At 27.5% G+C, this 12,359-nt stretch overlaps 1 protein-coding gene across 1 annotated transcript in view; it reads left to right on the top strand.

The window, feature by feature from the left end:
* The window catches only part of LOC142318127 (facilitated trehalose transporter Tret1-2 homolog), a 139,954-nt gene that overhangs the window by 101,543 nt on the left and 26,052 nt on the right, over nucleotides 1-12,359 (top strand). The window contains exon 3 of the mRNA XM_075354667.1: nucleotides 9,348-9,486. Within this exon, the coding sequence (XP_075210782.1) occupies nucleotides 9,348-9,486 (139 nt within the window). The remainder of the gene's footprint in view (nucleotides 1-9,347; nucleotides 9,487-12,359) is intronic.

Genomic DNA, 12,359 nt, shown 5'->3' on the forward strand with positions numbered 1-12,359 from the left:
TTTTTATATTGAAAGTTAAAGTTTACATCGACACCTTAAGAATGTAATTCATCAAGAAATTGGGAATATTACCTAGGACATTATACAGCATCATGGGAAGTGATACTTTTGAGAGGCCAACAACACCATAAATATTATGGAGGATATCTCCAAGATGTACTCAAGACATGAGGCCAGTTTTGTGAATTCAAGACACTGACTTACTTAATTGTGTAGTTAAGTTGTATTTTTGGCTGCATACAATAAACATGTTATTCTACTTTCAACATTAAATACGACACCTTATAGATATACTAGCTCCTCGTTGCAGCTTTGCCCGCACTATATGATTATTTTAATATTCCCTTAGCGATCATTATTTTTATTTCATGTTTATTATTCAAGTAACCGAAGGCATGTGGACCCAGTCAAACATATAGTAATGGTGGCAGTGGCTATGGTGGTTTAGCCACACCGCCGTACACCTTCACACCCCTTAAAAAATCAGAATTAAAAAAACCCAAAAATGGTTTTTAAATAATTATTTGAAGAGTACTTGCAAGCCCAAATCTACTGAATATCTCATTTACTATAAGTCAGGATTGGGAAAATTTACAATCATTGTTCAAAAATGTTTTTATCTTTCTTCATCCCCTTTCAAGGTCGAATTTCAAAAATCTAGAAATTGATTTATTGACATGAAGATTATACTCTCCAAAAATCAAGACGACTTCTTCATTTGTTACAGAGAAATTGAAAAATCAAACAAAATTCAAAATTCTATTTTAATCCTTAAAACTTAAAATGAAACTCAACAAAATTTAGAAATTAGTTTTTAGATGTTTGTAATCAGTCAGTTCAAACCAGCTCACACAGTGATAGACAGTCACAATTCACAATTCATTATAACATTGGTGCTTCAACTGGCAAACCTCTACTACTATATATATATATATATAAAACTTTTTTTTCTGAGATGAAATATATCCAAAATCTTTCTCAGTTATGCGAAAAACATGGGTAAAAATTTAATAGTTCTAGATCGAGTAGTTTTTTGTTTATCCTGAACAAAAACAAACCCTCTTCCTTCTTATATAATAAAGTAGATTATTTAAATATAATAAAAAATCACTTACATATGAATCAACATTTTAATCAATTAAAATGCTAAATAAATTTTAAAATCACTTTCTGAAAAATTTAAAGAATTGTTATATCTTTAATTATTATGTTTTTAATACAAATAATTTCATACATGTTTTTAATTATTAATATTATTTAAACTATCAGTACATAAGGTGACACAAAAAACTACAAGCATTCAGCAAACATTTGGCATGGTGTTAGACCAACTGAGTACATTGACAGTTTAATATAGATGATATTTATATCCAAAAATTCATATACATGATATTATTTAATTAAATCTAGTTTAGTATCCCAATTAATATTATTATTTTAAAGTCTTTAAATAATTCTTTTTTCTACTCACTTTATTGCTGTAGCTTGCAAATTCTGAAGTCGCTATCATCAATAGATTCTAAAGAGCTCATGTCCGATTCTGAATTCACATTTATCACCAAATTGTTGATGTGCACATCATATAAATGTATATCTTGAATACATTTTTTTTTGACATTGACAACATGTTCGCATTCTCCACTCAGCTTCAGACACTTTATGAAATTCCTCTTCAGCTAATTTAAGAACGTACGACATTTAAAAAGTAGTATTTCTTTTAGCTATTAGCCCTTTCACTTGATTCCAAATCATTTCAATGGCATTAAGTCAGGGTGATAAGGTGGTAACGGTAGAACTGTGTGACCATAATTTTCAAAATTGTCATCTATTAGAGATTTCTTTTGATTTTTTTTGTGTAATTTTATATCATATAATTTAGTTTTCATCATAGCAGGAGAATAGTTAATTCATTGCTCGGCTATCTATTTTATCATACTGCTTTTTAAAAAGTTACAATTTGGCTGCTTTTGTAGCAGAACATTTTGATACAATTCGTTATCTGGTGCAATGACAGACCGAGGTGGCAAGTTGGGAATACACTTCTACCGTAATCATTTCGTGTACCTTTTGAAATCGATCGATTTATGATAATCTCCCTTCTTTTTTTACTCATACGTAAGGAAAACATTGTTAATTAATCCTTAAATACAGCTGGTATGAATAATTATTAGTAGTGAGCCCTTGGGTACTGGTGTTTTCAGTCCTACATAAAGGTTTGCTTTGTCTACCCACAATTTTGGTATCACATGACTACTGTGAAAGTAGGTTTCATCTGTGTATACAATCCTTCTTCGCAAAACAGAGAAATTTGTTGTAGAAATTTAATTCTTTGCATTTAAATGTCATGCCATTCCATCAGTATTTTCCAGTTGTCTTCTGTTTTTCCATCTAAATCCCATTTTACATAATATTTTCCTTAAAGATCTTTCACTCCCTTTGAAATTAAATTCACTTTCACGAGCTTTTGGCATAATTCTCTTCACAGTAGGAATGCATTTTTCAATTACATAAAATTTATTTATTAAATGCCTCAAAGCATCTGTGTCAAATGAATCTAAGTTGCACACAATATAGGGATGATTTACACATTTTCTTGGTGAAACGAAGACGGATGGCTTCTCAGATTCATTTGAGTTCCCTTTTGTTACAATTCTTTAGATCATTCGTTTTTATATTTTTATTGCTTGAACAACCGCATTCAGCATTTCAGTTTTCCTTCCGGTTCCGGCATTGTTCTGTAAAAAGAAGTTGTAAATTGAATACAATTTTCCTCGCCTGACTATGAACTGTATCTTTCCCTCCTAACTTGGGCATTTTAAAAGAAAATAACTGTTTTGAAATATTAAAAATTTAAATGACTGAATTATGACAAAGCCTTAAACAAAAGCCTTAAAAAAATTATTTTGAGAATCACACATTTTTAAATGTAGCCTCATTTGATGAAAGGATTATGGAACACATTAGTCATCAAAAATAAATTAGAGAATAAGAATAATAAAATAAAAACTTAGATACAAGTAATTTCAAAATTTATAAAATACCTTATAAATCATCAATGTGAATGAATATTTAATGGAAATTTTAGAATTATGCAACAAAAGGAAAAAGGTTTTTTTTTGTGACTTCATTAAGTAAAATATACACCCCCAATAAATGTTCCTATTACAACCACTTCTGGAACATATTTACTAGTAATGTGTGACGACATATAGTTCTTCACAGCATAATGATTAGAGTAGATTAAAAATAAGTAAATAAAATCCTTAGAATTGCATGTTGTGTTTACAAAAATTCATAAATAGTGCATTAGTAACATATGATTCATGAATAATTCTATTAGTTTCTACACAACTGGAAGTAGGCCAAGATCACATCAATATATAAGTTAGAATAAAACTCAACAATTACATACACTACAGCATGTTTATGAAACCTGTTTTTTTATATACTACCATACCACAAAAGAGATATAGAAAATTACAGTGTTTTTAGTTTGCTTGTAATGGAGGCAGATGCATGCAAAATGCTAGTACACAAGCTTTTAGTCCCTGCACCAACATACATGCCAATACATATATCAGAATTTTATGAGCAGAAATATCTGAAAGTAGCATAAATTAAAACTATGGAATAATTCAACATAATAAATTTAATTAAATGATATATGAAATTCAGAAATGAAAATAAACAGAAATACCAAATGAAAACTAAATATGCCAATTTCTTTATTAAAAAAATTAGAAATATAGGCTACATTTAAAAATGTGTGATTCTCAAAATAATTTTTTTTATTTATTTTGTATACTATGCAATATTTTACTAAATCTTTAATGTTGAAATAATTAATTGTTGCGTAATTCTAAAATTTCCATTAAATATTCATTCACATTGATGATTTATAAGGTATTTTATAAATTTTGAAATTACTCGTATCTAAGTTTTTATTTTATTATTTTTATTCTCTAATTTATTTTTTATGAATAATGTGTTCCATAATCCTTTCGTCAAATGAGTGGTTAATCATCCTTAATAATCTTTGAACATTTTTTAATCTATATTAAATATTCTGATTAAACAATTTTTTTTAAATCGTAAATTTAAATATTTTATTAGTTTATTAATAATATTACATTTTTTAGCATTGGTAACTTTGTGTATTTTATCAATTTTGTTTACTATATTTATTTAATCCAAATTTTATATACTCAAGTTTTATTGCATTATTATCTAAACTTATTATGTCCTTTATTATAATTTTATTATTTTTTCTATCAAATCTTTATTATGGCCATTTAGATTTTAGGTTTTGTATACTTATTTTTTATTTAATAATTTCTTAATATAATTAATGTATTCCATAGTTAAATATATTAAAAAATGGATTATATTAATTTAAACTAAAAGTTTAGAAAGATATAATATTCATTTTTATAAATATTTCATAAATTATACTTTGAAAAGGATCCATTACAAAAAAGTATTTTTAATTATAAAAAAAAACCAAATTGCCTCCAACTTTTATAGAAAAAATTAAGAAACGAGATGTTTAAGAGGTTTAGACTAGACCATTGATCTTGAATAGTTTCTATCCAGCCTAGTCAAATTATAAAAAAAAATTGTAAATATTCATTCTGTTATTTATCAAAATACATTCTTTGTTTGAAAAAGAACCATTTAACATACTGCAATATATAAATTATTTTGGAAGACCTAGGCAATTAATCTTTTAAAGAAAAAAGAAGTTAACCTCTCTTGATATATTTATGTATTTTACATTTTTTAAAAGCATTCTACCTTCAACAAATTTTATAAAAGATATTTTTTCTAAGTGATTGAAGTCCCCTTGCTACCACAGGGCCATTTAATTTTGAGAAATTGTAAAAATATAAGCCTCTGTTAAATAATAACCCTTTCAAATTACCCTATTTCTTATACTGCCAGTAGAAACTTCATGGTTCAGAAGTTTGTTTCAGTGCCCTTGTTGTGTGCCCTTGTTTCCAATTCATGTACTCTACATCCCTTTTGCCCTTCATCAAGAAAAATTGAATTTTTGGGATATTCAACATTTATTTTCTACTTAATTTTTTAAGGACACAAAACTTTAATGATGTCATTTACACATGCTCCTTCCCATTCCAAGTCTCCAATAAATTAAATGTTTAATTATTTCTTGTTTAAAAAGTTTAAAAAACTGAAATAATTTGATCTTCCAACTATTCTTTTTAAAAACCTTGACTCTTCTCAGTTCCCACAAATATGGTAAAGCGGGACCTTGCAATCATCACAAAATTAATTTTAAAAATTGTATTATTTGAATCTAATTATATAAAATTAAACTTTTATGTAAATATCCCTCTCATTAGTTATTTTCATGTCTCACTGCATGCAATAGAATTACCAGTTTTAATGAAATTTACATGGTATTTAACTGTAAATCATAATTTTGAAATATACTCCATCTTTTTACTTGAAATATTTACAGAAAGACACTTCTTCAACCAACAGTTTTCAAATAATCTCTTCTGCACATACAGAAACATAGATAGAAACATTGTTATATAATGTACATTCAAGAAACATAAATAGAAACAATGTTTCTGTCTATATTCTATTCTTGGATGTTTCTATTTTAAATTGTGTAGTAAATTTTTATATTTTATTCCATTGTAATCATGCATCTTTCAGTTAAATAGAATAAAATAAAAACAGTCACTAACCAAGTCTTAACTTTTAATTGAGAAGGATGTATTAGTGTTGACTGAATTCTGGTGCAATATTTTTAATCTGTTTTTTTTTCAACTTCTATCAGTACAGAATATTTCTGACTAGCATTCCACAGAAAAAAACTTGGATAATTTAATTCTAATTTGTTAGTAAGGTTGAGTTTTTCAATAGTTTCTAGATGTTACTAGATATTAACATATTTCATGCTTGATAACATTACAAAAATAGTTTTTTTGTAATATGAAGAAATGCATATTTTTTCTAATTGCTGAACCTGATTCTGCTCTTGACCTTTTTATTTTATCATAAAATAATTTAATTTACTCTTTTGATGTGTGTTAACATGACTTGTGTGTGTGTTTTCACGCTTGCGCACGTATAAAAGAAAAACATTTTAACTAATTTCTTACTATTTAAACAACAAAAAATCCAGAAAATTCTACTTTTTTTTTATTATTATGAATTAATACATACTAATAGTAGTTTATAAAGAAATAAAAACATTTAAATTATACATATTATAAATTATTATATGTATAATTTAAAACTGAAAGACTTCATATATATTTTACCACATGAACAACTATGTCAGCTTTATTACTGCCAATATATATATATACACACACATAAGGTTATATACAGATGCACCAAAAGTTACATTACAGTTTAAAATGTGAATAAATTTTGTAAAAATCAATCTTTTTTTGATTTGCTTTCAAAAATCTGAAAATCAAGGTTTGGGATTTTAATTATGGAAAATTACACAACTGAATAATGGGTAAAAATTATTCATCTTGCTATGCAAATAAAGATTCCTTTAACACACATAGAGGGTATATGTGTGTCATTTTCATTTAAGAAGGCCTCCTTCTAGGCCAATTATATTGACCTTGGTTAAATATTTTGAGACACAATTGTCTGTCAAAGATACTCCAAGAACTGGAAGACCCTTTTGGCTTGCAGCTAGACCAGTTTTGATTTTGTTGAGGAAAATATTGCTGAAGAACAAGGAATATCAACTCAACACCATTTTTGAGAACTTGGAATCAGTTGCACAACTCTGAGATGCTTACTGAAACAATTAAAAGCTTTTCCATACAAAATCCAACTCATACAGGAGCTAAAACAAAGTGATCATCAGGTATGGCTGCATTATTTTTCCTGTATTCAACAGAAGTCCATAGAATATGAAAATTTCATTACAAGCTAATCATGGAAAATGAAGCACACTTTCACCTTAACTGCTTTATGAACTGAAAAACTCAAGATTTTTGAGAAAGGAAATCCACAAATAATCCATCAATATAAGCTGCTACTCTTAAAATCACAGTTTGTTGCAGGAAAATATTTCACAGAATAATTGGCCATTACTTCTTTGAATATGACAATAGATCAGTAAGTGTTACAGGTAGGAGATTCCATGAAATGTTTACAAACTTTGTACTCCCAACTGTAAACCAGGAATTTGGTGGCAGCAAGACATGGCCTCATCACATTCAGCCAGAGAATCCCTACGAGTGCTAAGGACAATTTTTGGAGAAAGAATCATTTCCAGGGGCTCAGGCTTTCCTTGGTCAACATGTTCCCTTGATCTCACTGCACCAGAGTTTTTTCTCTGGGAATACCTTTAAGTAGTATTTTCACCTATAAGCTTAAAACCATTGCTCAGCTCAAGACCAATATTCATCAAGAAATTCAAGAGTATTCAAATTCATCCAATATTCATCAAGAGTATTTGTGCACTTATTTTTACATGTTAAACAAAAACACTTTTTTTTTTAATTATAAAAATTAGTGATATTAGTGATAATCATACCCATCACTATTACCATTAATTTTATAATTATGAAAAAAAAATTAATTTATTAAAAATTATATTAGAAGTATAATATTGTCTTTACTCATAAGGTGAAGTGCTTATATTATGTTGAGTTACAAAAAAATAGTTTATTGTTTAATCTGATTCAAATGGATACTTTTTTAGAATAAATGACTAATCTTTACTTTTAATACATTCATAAACATAGAAGTAAGATAAATTTTGAATTTACTAAATATCAACCTATATTATTTATATTTATCAGTACCAAATAATAATCTGATAATGCATTTTAATATCTTGAAAACTCATCCTAACTTTTTGAAGGAGCTATTATTTACGTTACACTTCAGATAAGAACCTACCCAAGTATAACAGAGATCTATTTAATAATGATAACAAGGTTAGTATTTCATCAAAAACAATATTTTATAACAGTATTTTATCTTCAAAATAAAACAATATTGATTGATTTTTTACAAACAAAATTAATAATTTGCCCAAAAGAACTTATCATCAAAAAAACCTAGAAATTTCACAGTATGAACAGCAGAAATATTATCATTATCATTTACAAAAATACTACTCACAGGATTAGTAATGTTACATTTATCTGGGAAATGTAATTCAATAATTTTATCAATATTTATAGTTGCATAGTTACTTTATGAATAATTTTTTATGAATATATTTTGAACTGCTAACATAGAATTTCCTAATCCTTTTGAATAATTATTTTTGATTGCATTATCTGTGAGGAGAATAACAGTGAATGGTTTGAGATTTTGAGACAAATTATCAGTAAATAATAAGAAAAGCACAGCACTGAGGACAATTCCATTTGACACTCTTCTGTTTTCTACATCTTGAAATAAGAACTTATATTTTGTATTTATAGTTTTTATTTAAAAGATGAAATTTCATTTCTGTTTATGACTGATTTCACATAACGTTAGTAGCTGTAAGCAGTGATACAGTAACTAATTTTTTTTTCACTAATAAGAATGTAGAATATTATAAATAACATCATTTACATTGTATTACGAGGAAATAAGAAGGCTTAGCTCTCTATCAAACAAGCACTTTAGCCTCAGTTCAAATTATTTTTTACAACCATCATCTTTTTTTAGTTAAGTGTCTAGATATTTCATATGTAATATGTAATTTAGATAGGTTCCCAAATCTTTGTAGGATCAAGTGACTATCTTACCAAAAAACTATCAGGAAGAAAAGATCAAGATAAAAGAAATGGATGGTTAGTATGAAAGAGATAATCTACCTATAGAGGATCTGCTAAATTGGGAGTTTGTTCACAAACCCCCAATGACAAATACACAATCCCAATGGAATATAGCACATAATAGCTGCTCTGAGCAGCCTTTTATGTGGTAGGTATTGAACCCCTGCAATTCCTCAGGAGAGTGGGATATCTTTACCTCGATGAAAACAGATTTTTTTTTGAGTTTAATAATTCATATATATGTATGTATAGATATATACAGTACCAAACTGCCTTTCTTTCAGATAAAAGAAAGTCATTAAAAGGCAAATTTATCCTCTGTAATGAAAACCTTCACCCATTACTAAAATGTTGAGGTAACAATAATATTCATAATAATAATAATGTCTATTACATTGTATAGCTCACACAGGTGTAGCAAATCTATCCATTCCTGACATGCCCTATTTAGTATGTTATTTTGTACCAAATAGAAATAGAAAAGTTTTATTTTAATTTTATAAACCAATAAATTCCCTCACAATTAATATATGAGATTTAATGTGCTATTTTGACTTTTTTCAGGTATTGGCAACAACGGCACAAAGTCTTTTATTACTGGCATTAGGGATGATGATTTCTGCTCCAACAATAGTTATAGCAGCTCTTCTTAATACAAAAACAGAATCATTTTCAATGAATGGCAGTGAAGCTTCATGGTTTGGTAACATTTATTTAATTGGTTCAGAATATTAACTTAACTTTTTTTTAAGACATATAGGCTAATCAAAACATTCTAATCAAACATCAAAATTAAAACTTTTAATTATTTTCAAATTTTGTTCCTTTCATTATTTTTATTAGTGAATTATCAGACAGCAATGTAGTTATGAGATCCCTTAATCTCTCTGTGTTCACACAGAGAGACCTTAACCTCTTTGTGTTCACTGCTGTTTTGTTTGTAGAGAATATTAATCTGACCATTGAGAAATATATAAATCCAGGGCCAGCCCTAGGCAGTAGGCAAGTTAGGTGACTGTCTACAGTGGCAAAATTTAGGATTGGCAAAACCACCTGAACTAGAACACAAAAAATAAATACAACCCACAAAAATATATTTTGATTACTTGAATCTAGACAATAATATTATTATTTACTATTTATTAATACAATAATATTATTATTGTACTAGTTTTGTTTACTGTTTTAAAAGTATATTTAAATTATTTCAAAACTAGAAGGTAATAATTTTAGTTTGTAAGTTGTCATTAGCTTGTGAAAAATGTAAATTTTGTTTTTCAATAAAAGATTTTCTGTAAATCTGTTAGTATTATCGCCTTAATTCAATTATATGTCATTTTTCTGGTTAACATGGTTCTTTTATAATTCTGTATTTTTTTTAGATTTTAAGAATTTTGAATCATGGGGCAACATTTTTTGGGTTTGCCTATGATAGCAAAAACGCTAGGGCTGGTCCTGATGAATCAGATAAAACAAGAATTCACAAATAAAATTCCAGAGTCATGTTTTCCATGACACAATAGCACTCATGATCTTATCAGTAAATTTCAGGTTATTGGTTCAGTGCCAGTTTCTTTAAAAAGTGGTAAACCTATTTATTATTTTGTTTAAGAAAAAGCTCAACATTGCTTTTAAAATAATAATTGAAACTCAGTAAAATTATTAGGGAAAGATTGGGGTAGGATCCTAATATCTGCAATGATCTCACAAAAACGTATAAAAAAATTTGCTACTTTGTTTCTGTATAAAGCAAGACAAATCCTCAATCAAATCTATAGAATCAATAAAACTGAGCTTATTATCAACTATTTAAGAAATTTGTATGTATAACTGAACTGAACATTTTGAGTAAAACTTTTATATTTTTGAAGAGTACTTGTATGATCCTGTTTTTCAACTACATTAGTAAATTTTTTTTACAATCAGAGGTCTCTGGTTATCATATTTTTCTACTTTTTCCCCACTTAGTTTTTATTTCTAGCAATACAAAAATCCTCCTCTGCAACTTTATGACAGACAATGATATTTGGAAACATAATTTGAAGAGCAGCAATATGCCTAACAAAATATACAGTGATTCAAATACTGTTTGTAAAAATAGTGTATTAATATCACTAATTATTAAGTAATATCACAATTAAGTAATGAAACTTTCTTTTCTAAAGATATTTTATAGAATAATATAAAATGCATAACAGCAATTGTGACGGACATTTTTATTGCACTACATACGATTCACAGGTTATTTTGTATTCTTTCTTAGATATTTGATTTGACTAATTCTCATAAGTGTAAATTTAATTATTGTAGTCAACTTATATTTACTTCTTTTTTTTGTTAAACATTTTCATTCCTTTTTATTGCATAAGATGATTAAATTATAATAATTATACGAGTATGTAAACTGTTAATTGAATTCAATAAAATCAGATTCCTAAGACCAGTTAAATAATGTTATAGAATCAATGCTAGTTTTCTCTCCTTTAAAATTTTCACCTACCTGTGACATTGCTCTTGTTCGTGGTGCTACCTCCTTAAATGTTCTATAGCCTTCTATGGATGTTGAACAGATTTCATCATTCTTTCACCAAAAATTCAATGACATCTTATTGTTTCTGCTTGGAATCCATTGTTCTCCCACGTTTGAAAAGATTTTAAGAAATTATGAAACAACTTTACAGAGGAAGAGTCATTGTAACAAGCTCATACAATTGTTCCTGCTATGGTAGTTAATAAAAATGTTATACCCACCTTTTGCATTACTTTTGACCCAGCCCTCATAATAAAAAAAGAAAGATATAGAATTATAAATTTCAACTTCAATTCTTACCTCTCTTCTTCTAACATAGTAATAGTCTACTATAGTAACAGTGGTTTTGACACTAGTGTCAAAATCAGTTAATTTCATCAACTGGTTTTGATACTTATCAATACTACCAATTGAATAGCCATGTAGATTTTTTAAAAGATGACTAGATCTAGAACATGGAGTTTGAGTTCCAGCATTCAAGTCCTAGTAAAGGCAGTTACTTTTACACAGATTTGAATACTAGATTGTGGATACCAGCGTTCTTTGGTGGTTGGGTTTCAATTAACCATACATCTCAGGAATGGTCAAACTGAGACTGTACAAGAATACACTTGATTTACACTCATACATATCATTCTCATTCATCCTCTGAAGTAATACTTGAACGGTAATTCCCAGAGGCTAAACAGAAAAAAGGAAGAACATGGAGTTCAATATCCTGTTCTTTTTCCTTACAGATTTATACTTTGATAATATTATCCTAATAATATTATCCTGATAAAAATGTCTTTATTGCAAAATTAATGTGCTTATATCATAAACAGACTCACAATAATTAACTATAAATAAATAAGTAACAAATAAATAATAATAAGTAATAAATAACTAATAAGGTAACTAAGAAACAAAAATTTATAGAAAGAAATGTAAATTACATGGGGGAATAGTAGAATCTCTCCATTTCATATGAAAGGTTTCAGGTTCTGAATTTTGTACACACTTTAAAATTCAAATCTCATATGGTGAATTCTTTTGTTTAATCAACT

This window comes from Lycorma delicatula, chromosome 1 (genome assembly GCF_047948215.1).
Source record: "Lycorma delicatula isolate Av1 chromosome 1, ASM4794821v1, whole genome shotgun sequence".
In the NCBI taxonomy this organism is placed as follows: Eukaryota; Metazoa; Arthropoda; class Insecta; order Hemiptera; family Fulgoridae; genus Lycorma; species Lycorma delicatula.